Source organism: Myotis lucifugus, unplaced genomic scaffold (assembly GCF_000147115.1).
Source record: "Myotis lucifugus unplaced genomic scaffold, Myoluc2.0 scaffold_737, whole genome shotgun sequence".
In the NCBI taxonomy this organism is placed as follows: Eukaryota; Metazoa; Chordata; class Mammalia; order Chiroptera; family Vespertilionidae; genus Myotis; species Myotis lucifugus.
This window is the reverse complement of record NW_005871785.1, coordinates 153,758-174,521: the sequence shown is the minus strand read 5'-3', so window position 1 is coordinate 174,521 and position 20,764 is coordinate 153,758. Positions and strand designations below refer to the sequence as shown.

General features: G+C 53.7%; 1 protein-coding gene and 1 long non-coding RNA gene across 3 annotated transcripts in view; one reads left to right on the top strand and one right to left on the bottom strand.

Moving 5' to 3' along the window:
- The window catches only part of TJP3 (tight junction protein 3), a 31,311-nt gene extending 12,750 nt beyond the window's left edge, over positions 1-18,561 (bottom strand). Inside the window, exons 1-8 of one of the 2 annotated variants that reach the window (XM_014447984.2) lie at positions 18,384-18,561; positions 5,138-5,194; positions 4,914-5,023; positions 3,640-3,742; positions 3,064-3,412; positions 2,377-2,480; positions 781-940; positions 412-520 (exon numbers count right to left, since the gene is read on the bottom strand). In XM_014447984.2, coding sequence (XP_014303470.1) covers positions 412-520; positions 781-940; positions 2,377-2,480; positions 3,064-3,412; positions 3,640-3,742; positions 4,914-5,023; positions 5,138-5,185 — 983 coding nt within the window. In that variant the 5' untranslated portion in view covers positions 5,186-5,194; positions 18,384-18,561. Of the gene's footprint in view, positions 1-411; positions 521-780; positions 941-2,376; positions 2,481-3,063; positions 3,413-3,639; positions 3,743-4,913; positions 5,024-5,137; positions 5,195-10,181; positions 10,314-18,383 lie in introns of those variants that run through there. The other variant, XM_014447983.2, reaches the window with a different exon arrangement.
- LOC111823916 lies at positions 13,347-19,162 on the top strand. Its single transcript, XR_002827017.1, has 3 exons — positions 13,347-13,476; positions 17,839-17,953; positions 18,871-19,162. It is a non-coding gene; the product is annotated as an uncharacterized LOC111823916 (long non-coding RNA).
- Positions 19,163-20,764: the final 1,602 nt, after the last annotated feature.

The following is a 20,764-nucleotide window of genomic DNA, read 5'->3' as shown; positions in this document are numbered from 1 at the left end:
GTTACAGCCGCCACAGGAGACTAATACAAATTAATTCCAATTGTTCCTTTTATAAACATCATCATAATAAACCAGCATCCTCCAGTCCCAGAATACTAGTATATCCATGGCTATTTTGCCCCCAAGAGAAATCCCTAAAAGGGCCTTGCTGGGTCAAAGGGCTTGTGCCTTTTGAAGTCTTCTAGGATGCATTACGAAATCTGGTTACTTCTGCTTTAAGTCGATCCACATCTGGTTCTCCTAGTACCCGAGAAGCAAAAGCCACTACTGTGGGCAAGAAAGGCTCTATGTGGACAGGGAGGCCTCCTCCAGGCAGGCTACAGGACTACACCCTCAAGGCTACCCCCAGTTGGAAAAGATATGCCCATGTTCCCCTCCTGTTCAACCATTCTGGCCAATGGGGGTACGTACACGGGGGAGTTGGTCCGGTCGGTGTCAGGACTCCGCTGCCTGTGCTGGGGGGGTGGTGGGACATGGGATGGTGGCGCCTGAGACAGTTCTGAGCAGAGGTCTGAGATGTCTGTGGGAGAGAGGGCACCCATCAGCCACAGTCACGCCTTCCAGAGTGGACCCATTTCATAGAGGGGAACATCAAGGCCCCTCTAAGCAAAGGGACCTAGACCAGAGTCAGGCTCAGCCAGGTAACTCCAGTCCTGACTTGCTGTGCGGTCTTCAGCAAGCTCCTGTCCCTCTCTAAGGCTCGTGGGGCAGGCTCATTGACCCCTTGGCTCTGCCCTTCATTCAGTCCCTTCCCCCAGGGCCTGCCTCCTGGCCCCTCACCCTCCAGGAGGGAGCTGTCACTGTCACTGACAGCTGGCGGGATGTTCACCAGAAACTGCTCTCGGTCCCTGAGCACCAGCAGAGTCAGCTTCCCTTCCGATTTCTCGATCAGTTGCCGTGTGTCACTCAGCGACAGATTCTCGCTGGACACCCCGTTGATCTAAAAGGGACCGGGAAGGAAGAGAGAATGTGAGTTAATGAGCGATAGGGGCATACTGGAAACAGATATCTTGGTGGGAAGACTAGAGACGCGCTGTCAGCGGGGTTACTGAAAACAGACATCTCAAGAGAAAATGACACAACTGGATTCCTGCTGCGAGGGCCGTCTATACCAAGAGCTAACTTCCACAAGATTCTAGAAACAGACAACTTTCTAAGGAGCTAGAGGAAATTGGAAACAGGTTGGCTCTGTCCTCTCCCTAGAAGGGGAACTTTCTTATGAGACACTATGAACACGTATTAGAAATGAGTCTAATTAGAAGAGAGGGAGATGATACTGTAAGGTACTCGAGGAGGTACTGGAAACAAACATCTAGAGGCAGATTAGAAACTCAGTTTCCAGTGAGGACTGACATCATTTCCACTCACACCGAGAATTCTTTTCTAACTTTCTCCCTCGGGAGTGTCTGCTTTCAGTGACCCTGGGGATTGTGAGTTCTAGTCCCCCACAAAGCTGTTTCTAGTGTTGGCCCCAAACCACTAGAAACAGACAATGCCTCAGGGTCATCACTAGAAGTAGATTACTCTGAGGAGATTCTAGAAGCAATCAACTGGAATTGGCTTGGAAGTCAAACACTAGGCATCAAACAGATGTTCAGGAGCAGCGTCGTAAGGCAGAGCTGCTCCTCTAAGCCTGGGCTCCCATTAGCACCAACCACGTAAGGCAGGTCTGGAAATCAGAGCTGTAGCCAGCTGACCAGTGATTCTGATACTAGAAACAGCCAACCCAAAGGGGGTACTAGAAACTAACATTTGTCAGTGGATTAGTAGCAGACGGGGTGGAGGGGAGAAGAGGGGAAAGCCATCTCCAACTTTTGGGAAACTGGCAACAATACAGAAGTCAAATGGTTCCAGGTCAGCTCTGCTGAACTTGACCTGTGACTCAGTGCCACTGATCACCTCTGGCCTTGGTCTCCCTATCCCAAGCCCCCAACAAGAAGCCTGGGCTCAGCCCCAGCTGGTTGGGCTCAGTGGATAGAGCATCAGCCTGCGGACTGAAGGGTCCTGGGTTCAATCCCGGTCAAGGGCACATGACCGGGTTGCGGGCTCGATCCCCAGTGTGGGGCGTGCAGGAGGCAGCCGATCAATGATTCTCTCTCATCATTGATGTTTCTCTCTCTCTCTCTCCCTCTCCCTTCCTCTCTGAGATCAATAAAAATATATTTTTTAGAAGAAGAAGAAGAAGAAGAAGAAGAAGAAGAAGAAGAAGAAGAAGAAGAAGGAGAAGAAGAAGAATGTGGAGACGAAGAAGAAGAAGAAGAAGAAGAAGAAGAAGAAGAAGAAGAAGAAGAAGGAGGAGGAGGAGGAGGAGGAGGAGGAGGAGGAGGAGGAGAAGAAGAAGAAGAAGAAGAAGAAGCCGCCGCCGCCTGGGCTCACCTGTAGGACAAGGTCTCCTTCCTGCAGCCCCCCGTTCTGGGCAGCCAGGCCCGAATCCGTGATGTGCTTGATGAAGATCTGACTTCCTAGTTTGACCCCAAACTCTGTGGGGAGAGGAGGGAAACTGAGGCAGGGCCTGGGGTCTGGGCTGCCGGGTCCTCTCAGAGCTCAGCCTTCTTGCCTGCCCTTGGCCTTCCCGCTCTCAGGGCTGCTGTCCCACAGGAAGGGTCCGGCTTGGCTCCCTCCCAGTCATTCTGGGGCTGTTCTGATACTGACGCCCTAACAGGACACACAGTGTCACTGCAGGGACTCTGATGTCACTGCACGAGGCTCCAGAGAGTCGTCTCCAGCCTTTTCCAGCTCCTAGAGGCACCGCATTTCTGCCTCCGTGGCCCCTCCTCCGTCTTCACAGCCAGCAGCGCCGCCTCTTCCATCTCTGACGCTCACTCCTGCCTCCCTCTTACGAGGACCTTTGTGATGACCCTGGGCTCCCTGGAGAATCCAGGGCCATCCCCGTCTCAGAGGCCTGAGCTGAACCATCTGCCAAGTCCCTTTACCACGCGAGCTGACATGTCCACAGGCCCTGGGACCAGGAAGGAGATGTCTTTGGGGCCGTTCTCTTGCTGACCACACACAGGAAGGGGACCCCAAGCCCCACTGCCATGAGCACTCCCGCTGCCGGCTCACCTTCACTCTCCCTCCTCCGCACCAGCACGGACTTCAGTGGCCTCATCTGGACGTCCTGCCGTGGCAGCCTCTTGAAGCCGGACATCAGGGCCAGGCCTCTGACCTCGGAGCCCCCACCCGGGCTTCTGCTCCCATGGTTGCCGGCCCGGCTCCGGCGGCCTGCCCTGGGCCGGTGGGAGCGCTCTCCCAAGGAGCGGCCGGAGCCACTGGACGTGTCACCCTCGTAGCCCCGGCCATGGTTAGCGTCCTCAAGCCGCCAGGGCCCGTCTTCGTCTGAGTCCTGGTGTCCTGGGCCACAGGGGCTGGCCTTGGTGCTGGGCAGCTGGATTTTCCGGGGACGCTTCACGGTCTATCAGAGGAGGTGGAGGGGCAACCAGCTCATGATCTGTCCCATCCACCGGCTGGCCCTGGGGGACCCCAGCCACCCTGGGCCTCCACATCCAAGCTGTGAAATGGGAACAAGACCCTATTTGCTCATACGCATACCGCCCCTGTGTCCCAGAACCAGGGGGGCTCAGCGGGGGGCAGAGGTGCCCCTGAGCCAGGGGCTACCGCTCCCACCCGGCCCCCACTCACAATGTTGGCCAGCTTGGTGCAGGTCTTGAGTATGTGAATCGCAAAGGTGGAGTTGACATTCTCCATGGACACCCCGTTCACCATGACAATCTGGTCCCCCGTCCTGAGGGAACAGTCGGGTCTCAGGGAGGAGGCCTCCCATAGGAGCCCCTCTCCCCAGGCCTGTCCCGAGGGCCCCTGGTGCCCCCCCAGTGGCCACCTTCGGGGAAGGCACCCCCTGGTCTCATTCACTGGTGTCCCCAGGCTCACAGAGACATTTATCCTTCTGGGCCTCAGTTTGCTCATCTGTACAATAGGGGCTCACAGAACCCACTATAATCATACAATACCATCATAGAAGGGAAGTTGGGATTACAACTGGCACCTCCATCACCTCCTTACTGTTTCTCTCAGCTCCCTCTTCCTGCTTTTCTCTCTCCCAGCCTGTGTTTCATATTCTTTCTTTCTGTGAAGTTGGTCGCAGATTCTGGGCTGAGCCATTTCACCCGTCAGCCACTCGGACCCAGAACCATTTTCCCAATTCCTCCCAGGAGCCTCCTGCCCCTCAGGGCTCAGCACACTGGTTCCCCTTCCCTCAGGCAAAGAGAGGTTTCCAGGTCACGAGGATGTAAAGCGAGCACAGGGCTTACAGCCAACAATATTGTAATAACTGGCCCAGACCGCCGTGGCCCGGTTGGTTGGGTGTTGTCCGGTGCTCCGAAAGGTTGCCGGCCGTTCTGGGCATAGGCCTGGGTTGCCGGCTTCATCCCAGTAGGGGGCGTGCAGGAGGCAGCCGATCGATGTTTCTCACACATCGATGTTTCTCTCTCTCTCTCCCTCTGCCTTCCTCTCTCTCTAAAAATCAATAAAAATATTTAAAAAACAACAACTTATATTTAGAAAAATATTGTAATAACTATGCATGGTGTCTGGTGTGTACTAGACTTATGGGGGGGATCCCTTTGTAAGTTATATAAATGTATAACCATTATGCTGTAAACCTGAAACTAGTAAAATATTGAATGTCAACTGTAATTGAAAAATTAAAAGAGGTTTCCAGGGGACTGTTTGGTCCTGGAGCAGCCTGGGGCCACTCTGACCCAGGAACAGCATCAGAGGCCCAGGAAGTGCCTCTGGGAGAGCGAGGGCCACTCACCGACTGTCCTGCTGCCGGCCCCACAGCTCACACCCTGTGACAGAGCTGGAAGGCACCAGGCACTGTCCAGCCTCCTCGCTCCGGCCCACACAGGCCCCTCCTCTCCATGTGCCCAAACCTGGGCTGCCTTGATACTCACTGCAGCCTGCCCTCAGCCGGCCCTCCGGGCACCACGTCGGACACAAACACGGGTCCACCAGGCCGGTCATGACCGCCAGAGATCGCAATGCCGAAGCCCCGGCGGGGGTCCTGAGGGGGAGGCAGAGGCAGAATGAGCTTTTGCTTCCCTCCAGGACAAAGGTTCTCCCACGGAGACCACACTGCCATGCCCACAGCACCCCCTCAGGGAGAGGGAGGCCTCACCTTGCAGACGGTAACCGTGTGCTGTTCCCAGATGGTCAGCTCCTCCATGTCCAACACCTGGCACAAAGGGAACAGGGGTGGTGGGCGTGAGGTCACAGCACACCCGTTGGAGTATTTGGAGGTCCCCCAGCCCTCAGTGGGGAGCCCTGATCTGACATTCCCATGGTTTAAGCCTGTGAACAAGTAGCTACCTCTCTTGAGACCTCAGTTTTTCAATCTGCAAAATGGGTTTAAGTCCATGGTTCTCAACCAGAAATTATTCAGAGATGTCTGGAGATATTAGTGGTTGTCAAAACTGGGGATGCTCCTGGCATTGAGTGTATGAAGGCCAAGGATGCTGTTCAACACCCTCATAATCCTTAGCCTCACCATAGAGAATGGTCCAGACACAAATGCTGGTAGTGCCAAAAATGAGAAACTCCGTGTTAAGTGAACCAAATTGTATTGGGAGCAAAGAAAAAGGTGAGTTTTTGGTACCATTCCCCCTGGAAGGTCTTGCTCCATCCCTGGGGGGATCGAACAAGGCCTGCCAGGCAGGGGGAGCGCACTCTGCTCCAGCTATGCAGGCCTCGCTGTTCCTCCAACATGCCAGGCGGGTTCCTGCCCCCAGGACCTTTGCACATGCTATTCCCTCCACCTGACTCCCTCACCTCCTTCAGGTCTCAGCTCAAATGTCACCTCCTTGGTGTGGCCTCCCAACCACCCTGTTTAGTACTATAACCCCCTCCTGCCCCACAGCAGACCACCGTCTGTGCCTTTCCCTGATACACTGTTCTATTTCATAGTACTTGTGACCCCTTGACCATCCCTAGGTTTTTATCTGCTCACTGTCTATCTCCTCCTCTAGAATACTGGCTCCGGAGGGCAGAGATTTTTATCTTGTTCACAGTGGAGTCCTGAGTGCCTGGATCACAGCAGAGATTCCATAACTATTTACTGAATGAATGACATGCTTCCTTTGTGCCAGGCACTTTATGTATTTATTTACTTTAATATATTTTTATTGATTTCAGAGAGGAAGGGAGAGGGAGAGAGAGATAGAAACATCAATGATGAGAGAGAATCATTGATCGGCTGCCTCCTGCACGCTCCCCAGTGGGGATGGAGCCCGCAACCCCGGCATGTGCCCTTGACCGGAATTGAACCGTGACCTCCTGGTTCATAAGTCAACACTCAACTGCTGAGTCATGCCAGTCAGGCTGTGCCAGGCACTTTACATGTACTTTCCCGTTTAATCCATTTATTGAAGAGGAAATTCTATCATCTTATATCACCGATGGGGAAACTGAGTCACAGAGAGGCAGAGTCACTTGCCAAGACAACCGAACTGATGGAGGTGGGGCTGGGGGATGTGGTTTCTGTGACTTTCATGATACAGCTGAGAATACAGCTCTAGAGTGCAAGTTCCCAGGCCAGGAGACCCTGGGAGAACGGGGGGACATGGAGCCCGGGCAGAAGCCAGCCCCCACCCATCCCCTACCTTCTGCCAGGCTGCCCTTCTCCCTGGGGGTCTTGAAAAAATGACTCCCCTCCCCAGTTTGGCACAGTGCATGCCTCAGACCCCTCCCAGCTGCACTCCAGTGACTTTCCTTCTAGGTTCCCAGGAAAGCAGCCTTCCTGGCTCTAAGAGTGGGAAAGAGGAGGCAGGACGGGGGACAGCAGCAAAGATGGGGACGGGGCCTCACTCTTGGCCCTGCAGTTACCAGGAGCAGGTCAGCGCTCACAACCAAGGCTCAAATCCCTTGCCTGCCTTTTATGGGCTGTGGTGCTGCCTCTCCCAGCCTCAGCTTCCTTATCTTCAAAACGGGCACCTCCACCCCTGCCACCATCACTCAGGGCTGAGGTGTGGGCGGGGAGCCCGGAGACAGAGGGAGCCTAGGGCCTGGGGAGATGGCAGTTATTGTGAGAAGTAATAATCATGGCCTTTCTTTGCATCATTTTAATAAGCAACACTGTTCAGTGCTGGCTGCCGGCGAGCACTGTCCGCGTACCCATTCATTCATCCTGAATGACGTAGGAAGTGGGACTGCTGCTCTGCCTCTTACAGGGGAGGAGAGGGGGGTGCAGAGGTGTTCAGCGACTTTCCACCCATGAACCTTGGTAGCCTGCCCCACGTGCTCACTTTTTTTTTTAAATTGATTTTAGAGAAACATCGATTTGTTGTTCCACTTATTTATGCATTCATTGGTAATTCTTTTTTTAAATATGTTTTATCAATTTCAGAGAGGAAGAGAGAGATAGAAACATCAATGATGACAGAGAATCATTGATCGGCTGCCTCCTGCACACCCCACACTAGGGATCGAGCCTGCAACCCGGGCATGTGCCCTAACCAGGAATGAACCAGTAACCTTTTGGTTCCTGGGTCAATGCTCAACCAACTGAGCCACCCGGCCTGGGCCATTGGTTGACTCTTGTATGTGCCTTGACCAGGGATCAAACCTGCAACCTTGGCATGTCAGGATGATGCTCTCCCAACTGAGCTACCCCACCTTGCTCTTACCCACCTGGTTAATTTTTTTCTTCTGAACTTATTTTTCAAAACAGAATCTTTTTACTTGCTATGATTTTATACTTTGTGTCATTAAATGGCCCCCCATAATTTTGATTTCTTACCTTTATTTTAACAAAACAGCCCCCAGGGCCCAGCCAGTGGGCTCAGTGATTGAGCATGAACCTATGAACCAGGAGGTCATGGTTCGATTCCCTGTCAGGGCACATGCCCGGGGTTTCCGGCTCGATCCCCAGTGTGGGGCATGCAGGAGGCGGCCGATCAATGATTCTCTCTCATCATTGATGTTTCTATCTCTCTCCTCCTCTCTGAAATCAATAAAAATATGCTTTTAAAAAAAAAAACAGCCCCTAGGGAACCAGAGTCCCTGGGGCGGGGGCAGGTGCAGGTGCACGTGGCCCAGGTTTGTCTCTGCCTGTGTAGGTTCACCTGCATGGATACTGGAGGCCTTCAGGGGGTCAAGCCTAACCCCTCAGCCCACCTCAGCTGGGTTCACCTCCAAACCTTTGCCCTGGCTGGGGAGCTCACTTGGTTAGAATCCCATCTCACCCCAAGGTTGAAAGTGCAGCTCTGGGTGCAGACACCCCCTCCAGCCTCATCCAGGCAGGTCTATGCCTGGGACACCCTCTCAGGATTGGCACAAGGCTGGCTCCTGCCACTTGGGTCTCAGATCCAATGCCACCTCCTCAGGGAGCCCCCCTTGGTTAGCCCGTCTTCCCTGGCACCCTATCACTCCTCCCTGTTTTATTTGTTACGTTTTATTCACAGCATCCAAAACCATCTTAAACTACCCTGTTTGGTCATCAGTTTGGAAATGCCTGCTCTTTCCTCTTGGGTGTCTCTCTGGGTACTCGGTGACTCAGCACCTCCTGGGCCCTCCTTCCCATGCTGCACTCCTAGCAAACTCCCATTTAAAAAAAAAATAATATATTTTTATTGATTTCAGAGAGGAAGGAAGAGGGAGAGAGAGAGATAGAAACATCAATGATGAGAGAGAATCATGGATTGGCTGCCTCCTGCACATCCCACATTGGTGATCAAGCCCACAACCCGGGCATGTGCCCTTGACTGGAATCGAACCCAGGACCCTTCAGTCTGCAGGCCGATGCTCTATCCACTGAGCCAAACTGGCTAGGGTGCAAACTCCTATTTATCCAGTGCTACCGTCTCTTCCTCCAGGAAATGAGTCCTCAATGCCCCCCCCACACACACACACACACCCCTGATGATGGAAACTTGGGACGTCCCGTCCACCTGTCTTCCCTACACTGCTCCAGTCTGAGGGCTCCTGGTGGGCAGGACTGGGCGCCCCGGGATCCCAGCATTGTCCCCACTGGATAGGCACCGTGGAGTTTGAGGAAGGGGTGAAAGGTGGAATAATGGCCAGATTCAGCCAGAAACCCAACCAGATAGGTCCAGTGTCCCTAGGCCCCCCAGGCCCCTGCCCCCCCCACCCCCCACCCCCACACACACACCAAGGGGAGGTCCGGAGGGGGTGAGCCTGGACCTTTTCCCATCCCATCCCCCACCCCCACCCCCTCAGCCCAAATGCAGCTCTGGACACAAACACTGCAAACACCAGAGAGGAGAGACAACCAGAGGGACAGGTCCTACCAAGTCGAACAGCCCCAGGCCAGTGGCTCCCAGGCTGCAGGTGTCTCTCCCCGTCTCCGCCCCCACCTCCAGGAACAATGGGGGGTGGGGGTGCCAAATACTCAGTTGGTGAGGGGATTCTGGGAGCGTTCCTGCCGCTTGGAAGGTGTAGGGGACCAGAACTCTCTCGTGCCCTAAAGCCCAGACCAGTGTGCGGCCTCGGTGAGCCACGTACCTCCTGAGGCCTCAGTTTACCCCTCCGACCTCAGTTTACCCCTCCAGGCCTGTGTACTAAAACCCAGTACTGTGCACGTGAGTCAATTCAAGCTCCATCCTGGAAGGTGAAGTCCCCCCAAATAGAGACACAGGGACCCCCTGCCTCCAGTCCAGTCCAGTGACTTGAGTGTAAAGGGGGTTCTCGACCCCTGACCCTTATCTCTGTGGGTTCATGCAAGTTAAGGGCTCTGTATACAGTAGGAACACAGTATGCGGTGGTTCCCTTCCCAGCAGCCTCCCCGCATCCACCAAGCCACCCAGCCCACACATGAGGTCACTGCCCAGTCCCACCACTCACTTCCTCCAACACCCGGGGAACCGCTGTAAACACGTACTGAGCACCTACTACCGCCAGGAGCTAAGACACTTTCCTCTCGGAATCCGCTCTCCATCCTTTAAAGGACGAGGTAGGAGAGGCGCTGGCTCAGGGCCCCAGTTACACAGAAAGGCTGGGATTTGAACCCAGGTCTGCGGGGTCATGGAGGCAGCTTTTAGGGTCGAGGGGCGCCACGCGTCTCGCTGTGCAGCCTCGGGCTGGCCACTGCCGGCCTCTGGGCCTCCGTTTCCCCACCTGTTACACAGGCAGAGGGTGGCCAGGGGTCCCGGCGATCAGCCCCACCTCGGCTCCATGCCCTCCCCCTCCGCCCTCGGCGGGCTACTCGCCTGGAATCTCACCGCCATGGTCCACTCGGGGCTCTCCAGCGCCCCTGCCCCCGGCGAGCCTGGGAGCCGTCAATCGGTCCCCACCCGGGGGTGAGGGAGGGGGTGGGGGTTCGCGGCGGAGTGGGTGCCCAGCGATCGCCCTTCTCCCGCCGCCCCGCCGCTCGGGCGGCACCTGCCGGCCTTCCTCCTCGGCCTCCCCGGGGCCCCGCCCCCGCGCGCACGCCTTCGGGATGCCGAGGTGACCGCCTTCACCCTCACCCCCCACCCCCCGCCCGCCGCACGCCGCCGGGTCCAGGCCCTGGGCGGGCGCTCCGGGGCGGGTTTTCCATCCAGCTAAGCGCTGCTACCGGCCCAGGCCGGAGGCCAGCCAGGCACGGCCGCCAGGAAGACCCGGCAGGGATCACTGGCCGCGTTCGGAACAGAGCCGCTACTTGATGGGGTTTTCTATCCGTGAAACAAGCACCTGTTGAGGTTCAGCAGTTAGTAGGCCTATAGATCCGAAGCTAGAGACCTCGGGAGCATAGGGCGCGGGTCTTCCTCGAGTCGCCCCATCTCCAGGAGGTTAACCCCAGGTCATAGGTGGAAACTGAGGCCCAGAGAGGCATCAGCACCGGGGCCTGGCTCTGATCTCACACCCAGCACCGGGCCGGCCCCCAGGAGGAGAGGGCGGGTGGGAGGAAATTCCTGACTCCTGAGAGTAAAGGTCGGACTTCCTTCTCTTCACCTGGGCTGGCCTCACCCTCAGGGACCCGGTTTCCTTACACCCCGGGGGGAGAGAGGGAGGAAGCCACCTGCATGGGTGGAGCTGGTGGTGGCTCCACCCACATTCCTTTCTGCTTAAAAAAAAAAAAATACACAAAAACCCTCCCTAAGGCTCAGCTCATTCAGAACCCCACCTCACCCCAAGGTTGAAAGGGCAGATCTGGGTGTAGACACCTCTTCCCAGCCTCATCCAGCCAAGACTGTGCAGAGGGAAACCCTAGACTTAGGGAAAGGGGTGAAGCAGAAAGGAAATTGGGAGATCAGGGAAGGCTTCCTGGAAGAGGGGGCTTTGCAGCTGGGTTTGTTTTTGTTTCAATATATTTTTACTGCCCTAACCGGTTTGGCTCAATGGATAGAGCGTTGGCTTGCGGACTGGGGGATCCCAGGTTTGATTCTAGTCAAGGGCATGTACCTTGGTTGCGGGCACATCCCCAGTAGGGAGTGTGCAGGAGGCAGCTGATCGATGTTTCTCTCCCATCAATGTTTCTAACTCTCTATCCCTTTCCCTTCCTCTCTGTAAAAAATCAATAAAAAAATATTTTTTAAATATATTTTTCTTTATTTCAGAGAGGAAGGGAGAGGGGAAGAGAGTTGGAAATATCAATGATGAGAGAGAATCATTGATCGACTGCCTCCCGCACGCTCCCTACTGGGGATCGAGCCCCCAACCTGGGCATGTGCCCTGACCGGGAGTCGAACCGTGACCCTCTTGTTCATAGGTCGAGGCTCAACCACCACACTGGCTGGACAATGGGGTTTTGAATGTTGAATAAGAGTTTGTCAAGTGAAAAAGACAGACAGTATAATCAAAGCCTTTGAGGCCCCCAAAAGTGTCTTCTCACTCCTCCCAACTGCAGTTTCCCCCAAAATACTAGTCTGGATACCCCAGTCAGCCATGATCGGCTCCTCAAGGGTCCCCAAATGCTACCAAAGCAATAAACCTCTGCTGAAGACCCACTTGGTACTTCAGACAGTCTTTATCTATGTAACGTTCAGCTGCCAGCACAGAAGTTGATTTTAGGTAGAACAAGGTCAAACATTTTTTGAATAGCTGTGTATTAGTTTTAATGGGTCATAGAAAAAAACATAAATAAGTTCCCTACTGGCGCATGAGCGCACACACACACACACACACACACACACACGCAGGGGGCGGTTTGTGGCTGCAGTTACTCAGGAGGACTTGCTGACTGGGGCACCGTTTGGCAATCAGACAAGTGGCCTGGAGGTGACATCCTGGAGCTGGGGGACATGCTGAGTCCCTACACTCCCTGCCACCTGATCGCAGTGCCATTATCTATAGGATGAATGGACTGAGTCCATGGAAATGAGGCTGCTGGGTCACTTTTACTGAGTGCTTGCTTCACGCCAATATCATGTTACATGTGACATTCACGTGCGCATTTTACAGCTGAGAAAACCGAGGCCAGGCGGGTCAAGTGACAGCCTGACCAACAAGAGGGGGGCCTGGCTGTCTGACCTCAGATCCTCGCTGTCAGGGCTTCGCCCTGTGGGGCCATTCTGCCTCCAGCGGATACTGGGTGATGTCTCAGATTCTGTGGCTGTCGTGACTGGAAGTGTTCCTGGCATCCGAAGGATGGAGGCCAGGGATACTGCTCCAACCCCACAGATACAAGGACGGCCCCCACAGAGAATGAGCTGACCCCAAATGTCAATAGCGCTGGGGTAGAGACACCCCACTCTAAACCCCTCATGGAAAGAGGACGCTCACCCCAGGACAGATGGTCTTCCTCCACCCCCCATCATTCTGATCTCACGTTGTTATGCCCTTTTCAAGAGCACTCAGAGGCTCCTTGGTATACCCATGAGATGACCCTGTGCTTACGTCCCAGGTTTTGGAGAAGAGCACTGGCCTCGAGCCCCCATTCCCTTGACCCCTGACCTCCAGATCACTTTATGGAGTTAAAAATCTGCTTTTCATCCACCCACTTTATTCATGTTTTCATTCATTCAGTCAATCACTCAACAAAAATGTTTCAAGCCCCTGCTATGCACTAAGTGCATCAAGAAGTAATGGGGACCAACTTCCCCCCTGAAATTGCAGCGCCAACTTCAACCAGGAAAGGGCAGAGCAGGTGTGGCATGAGGGGTTAGGGAGGGATGCAGGGGACGGTGAGATCCCGGAAGTACTTGCAAGATGAACTTGCTTGGCCCCTTCTGAGCATCTTTGGGGAAACTGAGGCCCAGAGAGGGCAGAGGCTGGGCTGAGGTCCCCCAGGGTGTCAGCTGCCAGGAGGAGTAGGAGCCTGGGGGCTTTGTTCCTGGGCTTTGAAACTTCCTGGTGGAGGCTGCTTTGCCGGTGTGCTACAAGAAGCTGAGGTCATCTGTGGCCTAACAGGTCAGACCGGAACCCAAGAATGTCCTGAAGCAGCTCTGGGATATGGCTCAATCATCAGCATTTATTGAGTGCCCACTGTGTACACACAGGACTGACAACACTAACCCAGTCCCTGCTCCAAAGAAAGCCCAGGATCCCCGGGGGAAGTAGACCATAATGAAATCACCAAAAAAAGTAAGTAAAAAGTACAACCTAGACTTCTGAGAGCATTGGCAGGGAGACACGACCTGGACTGGGGGCTCAGGGCGAGCTTCTCTGAGGAGGTAGCACTCGAGATGAGATGAGAACTGAGTTTAGTAAGAGTGACCTAGGTGAGAGGCGCCTGGGCAGAGAAACAGTTAGACCCGAAGGAGGTGAGGGGGAGCCCTGGGGAGATCTGGGGGAAGGTGTTCTAGGTGGCGTGAACAGTGTGTGCAAAGGCCCTGGGGTAGGTCCATGCCTGGCATATTGGAAGAACAGAGAAGAGGCCTGCATGGCTGGAGCAGAGTGAGGGGAGAGGGTTAGTGAGGAGGTCAGGGCAGGGAGGGGACAGGGACAGATCACCCAGGGCCTTCTGAGATTTGGGTTTGTGTTGTTGTTTTTTGAGAGGGAGATGGAAGCCCTGGAGATCCGTGAACACTGGAAAGACCTGCCTCAGGTGCTCACTGGCACCGTCTTGTGGCTGCTGCGGGGAAGACATATTGTGGGGGCCAGGGTGGGACTTCCTTAGGTGCTCAGAGGCGCCCTTTGGTGGCTACTTGGAGGGAGCGCTGACTGTGGTGGGGAGAGGGGGGCTAGGGAGGCCAAACCTGGAGGCCCTGTTAGATGTTGCTTCCCCCGCCCTTTTTTTATGAACATTTTATTTTGGAACTATTTTAAATTTACAGAAAAGTTGTAGATATAATTCGGAGAGTCCCCATATGCTCCTCACCCGGTTTCCCCCAACATTAACATTGTACATGACATTGGTATATTTGTGAAAATTAAGAAAGCAACATTGCCAAGTCACCATTAAGTAAACTCCACGTTGTAACAGGTTCTACTAAGATCCCGTTTCTGCCCCGGGACCCACCCCGGATCCCCAGTGCGTTCAGCCAGCTTGGGCTCCACTCCCCTCGTCCCACAGCCTTTCCCGTCTGGAGCAGACTGGCCCGGGACTCGGTAGAATGCCTCTCACCTGGGCTGGTCTGATGCTTTCCTCCTGACTGGGCTGTGTGGGAGAGAAGGGGTGGGGGGGCTCTGGGGTTTGAGGAAGGGCAGATTCTGGGTGTGGCGGACTCCCGGGGAGCGTGTGAGGACTGAGCAATGATGTCCCCGGGGATGGCAGTGTGGGGTCCTGGTGCCCCTTAGTGACAGCGCTTTGATGTAGGAGGAAAGGGAAGGTGAGGATGGCTTGTAGACCTTCCTAGGAGCTTAAAGTACGGTGTGCAGCTGGAGGGGGCTCAGATGTCGAAGCTCTAAAAGGAAGCTCTGTGGAAAGGGGGTCGCTGAGCCTGGCATGAGTCCCAACCCCTCTGACTCTTGCCTTAGTTTCCCCATCTGTGTGATGGGGACCTGGTTCCGACTTTGAGTCCTATCCTTGGGAAGGTTCAAATGTTCGTGCGTCCGGCGTGTGGCAGGCGCGCGGAAGGTTTGCCTGTGTGCTCCTTGTGCTCCCCTCTCCACTCCAGACCAGGAGGAGGGACACAAGCCCCAGTGGGAAAAGACAAGGTGGATTATGGTGTCCCCAGGACTGGAGGGGGCCCCCAAATCTGTCTGTATCAAGGGTCTGTCCTGTGCAGCAGCCGGGGAGGACCCGGACCCTTGACACCTTTCTTACAGCCCCTGTTTTCAGTCTGGCCTCGCAACAGGACCCCAGGCCAACTCCCCTCTGACCATCCCCATTAAAGGTCCCCTGTAACCCCCATGTTGACAGTCCTTATCTGCTTTGTGGCTGAACCTGCCCAACCTGAAATCTGTCCTCTCACAGCACTGGCCTTCCTACTCTGTTCAGAATAGTAGGTGAGTTGTTTGTTTGTTTGTTAGTGCCTACTGCATACCAGGCACTGTTCTAGGCACTGGGGATACTACAATAGTAGAACTCACAGACCAGCGGGGAGAGCAGATATTCAACAAATAGTCCCTCCAATGAATGTGCAGTGAATGAGCTGTGGCTTTAGCTCAAGAACATTCAATAGCTCCCTAGCATCCATTGAAAGCATACTTATTGATCATCTGGTTAATGCCAGATTCTGGCAATACCCTCCCTCCCAAGTAATCCATGCCTCTCGTCACCTATGAACTATTTTACAGGCGTATAAATTGCAGGAAACTGGTGCTATTGCAAATGAGTCTTGTCCAGAGGAGTGCAGATGGATTTTGTCCTGTGGATCACAGATGATTGCCCTGGGACTATTGACCTGTTTTGAATTGATTTGTAAATTCATTTCAGCATTCTTGATGCCCTGTGTGTGTGTGTGTTCTTTCTTTACACTCATTCTTGAACAGGCTGTAAACTCTTCCTGGTTCCCACATTAATTAATGCGTTAAACCAGGGGTCCTCAAACTTTTTAAACAGGGGGCCAGTTCACTGTCCCTCAGACCGTTGGAGGGCCGGACTATAGTTTAAAAAAAACTATAAACAAATTCCTATGCACACTGCACATATCTTATTTTGAAGTAAAAAAAACAAAAAGGGAACAAATACAATATTTGTATTTGCATGTGGCCCGCGGGCCGTAGTTTGAGGACCACTGCGTTAAACAAACTCGTAACCCACCTGTTTGTTTTCATATTAGTATGAGAGTCATGTTTTTACCTTTTTGGGGGAAAACTATCCTTTAGCACCATAACACCGAAAGGCCTCACGCCAGCATCCAAGCCTCCCGCCTCATATTTCTAACTACCTCCCAGTTACTTGTCCCACTCACCATTAAAATCTTCAAGCCCCAGAACATTCTCCCTCCTTTCTTCCAAATCACCCTGGACCCCAATCTATTTCTCAAACATCAGCATATGCTGTGCTGTAGTTCTACCAAGTCTTTCCAGGATCTGCCCACTTCTCCCCTCTCCTCTGCCTCGCCCAGCTGGACCAACCCAGTCCACTCAGCCCTGGCCCCCTCGCTCCTGCCCTTTCCTGTCACAGTCTGTGCCCTTTCCCGTCACAGTCTGTTCTCCCTGCAGCCACCAGAGGGCACCTGTGAGCACCTGAGTCAGGTCTGGTCCATCCTCTGCCCACAGCCCTCCAGGAAAAGCCCAAGTCCTCCCCAAGGACCCACACGACCTGCCCCATCCCCTTCCTGCCCTCCCCTCCTCCCACTCTCCCCCTCGCTCACTGTCCTCCAACCACCTGCCCTGGGGCCTTTACACCTGACGTCACCTCTGCTTCCAATGCCCCCAAGTACTTCCTTCAAGTCTTATCAAGTGGGCCCTCCCTAATCTTTAGTTAAGATTATAAAATGTCTTCCTGTCTATTTCATTCCTATTTCTCGAACTTCTTTTACTTCTTTTTTTCCTGTGAAACTGACCGCTCTCTGACTCAGGATACAATTTAGGATAGTTTACTTCCTTATTATGTCTCTTCTCTGTCTTTCTCCGCCAAAATACAAGCCCACAAGATCAGGGACCTTTCCTGGATCCCCAAAGCCCAGAACAGCGCCCGCACACAGTCGGTGCTCCATACATTCCGGTCCAGTCCCTGGGCACTTCCTCCTCCCATTCACATCTCCCACGAATGAACCTCAGTCCATTCCAAAGAGTGTCAGACTCCACCCTGAGCAAACACTGCTCCTCTGGCATCGGACCAGGACGAGGAGGAAGAACAGAAACCCGTACTAGAAAGTGAACTTTCCCCAGAACTCAGGGCCTCATGGAAGCACTGAGCCAGGGAGGCGGAAATTCATAAGATGTTGAGCCTGGGACGTCGGTCAGGGGGCATGGGCAGCCCCTGGACCTTCCTGCTCTCTACATTTTGACTCCTATCTGCCTGACAGCCAAACTTTGCTGTGCAGCCCTGGACAAGTGGCTGCCCCTCTCTGAGCCAGGGCTAAGTATAAAAAACACACCAGATTTGGAAGTGCGGTACCCCAAAAAAGAATAAAACAGGAAAGTGGCTGGCCTGAGGTCTGATTTTGAGTGAGACACCTTTTCCCGCAATCCCCACACAACTAGCATCGAGTGCTGACCCTGTGATGTGTGTTCTCAGCAGCCCTGCTATCTGGTGGCTCTTATACCCACTTTACAGACTGGAAAACTGAGATCCAGATAGGAGAAATGGCTGGAGGCTGTCTCAGCGAAACATCTCCCTCACAATCCCACAACCCCCCAAATCTCAAGCCTCCCCGCTCCCTGGGGCTCCATGACCATGCTGCCCTGGGGTGATCCCAAATGCCAGGCCCACGCTGTGCCCCGCGTCTCAGATGCCTATGCCTTCCCAGCCCCAAGGGACCCACTTGGTCCCGGACAAAGAGATTTGAGGTGCGATCAGACACTGGCTCTCAGGAAGCTCCTATTGTCCTGCACGTCTGGGAGCAAATGACCCAGAAAAATGTCTTGCCACCCATCCCCTCTCCTCTCCAGGTTCTACGCCCAAAGACCATCCTGGCTCCTTGCCCACAGCCTGCTCTGCGGACTGTTGTGACAACCATTTGCCTGCCCCCACCCCCTCCTGCATTTCACCTTCAGGAGAAGCAAGGTAAGGCGACCCCAGGACCTGTCTCCCCAGCTCCTGCAGGTGCCAGCGGTGGTGGGAGGCCCGTGCAATTCTCAGAAGAGGCCCCCACATTGACCAGGTGCCAGGCTGCCCCGCCTGCCACCTCCCTGCCCGACTTCCCGTCCTTCGTTTGGAGGATCAGAGAGACCAACCCGTGCCCCCTCGGCCCCCTGGCACCACCTGGGCCAACAATGACCCTTTTAGGTCTCTGGCTCTGGCGTCCTGGGCTGACTGCCAGGGGCAGGAGCTGCCAGCCAGATAATCCTGTAGAAACTATGTCAGTGCCCACGCAGGAGTGTCAGCTTCCTGCTTTCGGGGGAGCTGCGGGAAGGGGAGCGGGGGTCCCAGGTCCCCGTGGTGGGGAGTCCGGCCCCAGCAATGGCCCCGGGATGACGGGCAGAGCGGGACTTACCTGTCTAGGAGGCTGAGAGGCCTCTGGGCAGGCAGCAGGAGCCTGGGCTTGGGTGCCCGCCTGGCATGGGGGTGGGGAGGGAACCTGAGGTTTGAGCTCTGTCCTCCCCACCTGTTTGCTCAACTTTTCCTCGCTTGTGGCAGCTGTAGGCTGGCGGGTCCCGTGCCAGGTGGAACCAGCAGGGCAACATGCGACATGCACAGGCGAACTGGCAGTATGAGCGAGACAGGGAGGCTGGCTGGGTGTGTGGCTCTGTCGTAAGGTGCTCTCACGTGGGAGCAGCTGGCCTTAACCCCTGCTCGCCCAGAGGCCAGGGACACCGGGTCCTGCCCTGCTTGGGCCATTCACCCCTGGGCCGCTTGCTGACAGCAGCACTGGGGCCAGCACATATAGGCTGGTCCTGGGGAAAGGTTTAATGAATCAACTAAGAAATAAAAGAATGAAACTCCTCCTGGCCCCCTCCCTCTCCCCTCTGCTCTCTTTGCAGCGGGAACCGCCAAGCCTTTGCATTTGCCGTGCCTTCCACCACGAGTGCCATCTCAGGAATTGTGGCAGGGCTGGCTCCTTCCTGCCCTGCCGATCTGAGAGCAAATTCTGCTCCTGTGCTACGAAGTGAACAGCCAGATTCCTGTGCCAAGAAGCTTCCGTCATTTCCCAGCTGGGTAGCTTTGGGTCTCCTCAGTTACCTCATCTAAAAAATAGGGGAAACACTAGCATCTACTTTCTAGGGGAGTTTCGAAGGGTGAGTAAATGAATAAGTGTCCATAAAGTGCTTAAAACAGGACAGGGCACACAGTAGGTCCACATCTTCTAGATACTACGCACAGGTGACTGATCCCAATGCATGAGATGTGGTTAAATATGAAAAACACACCAGATTTGGGAGACGCGGTACTCCCAAAAGAATGTAAAATAGCTTGTTATTTTTAAAAAATACGGTTTTATTGATTTTAGAGAGGAAGGGAGACGGTTAGAGAGAGAGAAACATTGTTGGGCTGCCTCTGCACGCCTCCAACTGGCAATGGAGCCCGCAACTTGGTCATGTGCCCTGAACGGGAATCGAACCTGTGATTTCTTGATTCGTGGGTCGACACTCAACCATTGAGCCACACTGGTTGGGCTCGTTATATTTTTACATGGTACTTTAAAAAAATCTTTATTGTTGAAAGTATTACATATGTCCCCCTTTTCTCCTCATTGACCCCCTTCTAGCTGGCCCCCACCCCCTGCCCCAGGCCTTCACCACACTATTGTCTGTGTCCATGGAGTATGCTTATATGCATACAAGTTCTTTGGTTGATTTTTTTCTCCGCGCACACACCCACCCCCACCTTCCCTCTGAGATTCAACAGTCTGTTCCATGGTTCTATGTCTCTGGATCTATTTTTTTCTTCAGTTTATTTTATTCATTAGATTCCACATATGAATGATGTCATGTGATACTCGTCTTTCTCTGACTGGTTTATTTCACTTAGCATAATGATAGTCTTCAGGTCCCTCCCTCCATGCTGTCTCAAAGGGTAAGAGATCCTCCTTTTTTACTGCTGCATAGTATTCCACAGTGTAAATGTACCACAGAGTTGTTATTTTTAATATCCACTCTATGTTGCAATGATATTTTGCATATGTTGGGTTAAATGAGACATGTGATTAAACTAATCTTACCACTTTCTATTTTGCTTTTTATATTGTGGTTAGTGGAAAATTTTAAATAACATCTAAGATTTCATTTTTTTGTTAATCCTCACCCAAGGATATATATTTTTTCAATATATCTTTATTTATTTCAGAGAGGAAGAGAGAGGGAGAGAGACAGAAGCATGATGAGAGAGAGAATCATTGATCAGCTGCCCCCTCCTGGGGATTGAGCCTGCAATCCCGGCATGTGCCCTTGGCCAGAATCGAACCTGGGACCCTTCAGTCCACAGGCTGATGCTCTATCCACTGAGCTAAACTGTCTAGGGCAAGGATATTGTTTCCCCCATTGATTTTCAGAGAGAGTGGAAGGGAGGGGGCGAGACACACAGAGAGAAACATCACTGTGTGAGAGACACATTGAGCGGTTGCCTCCTGCACGCACCTCAACTGGGCCAGGGATCGAGCCTGCAACCAAGGTAGGTGCCCTTGACCTGAATCGAACCCATGATCCTTAAGTCCGAGGGCCAGCTCTCCAACCACTGAGCCAAACCAGCTAGGGCTAACGGTTAAGATTTTACATTTAAATTGGCTTGTATTGTCTTGGCTCTGTTGGTTAGAGCGTCCTCCCAATATACCAAGGTTGGAGGTTCAATCCCTGATCGGGGCACATACAAGAATCAACCAATGACTGCATAAGCAGATGGAACAACAAATGGCTATCTCTGTCCCTCTGAAATCAATCA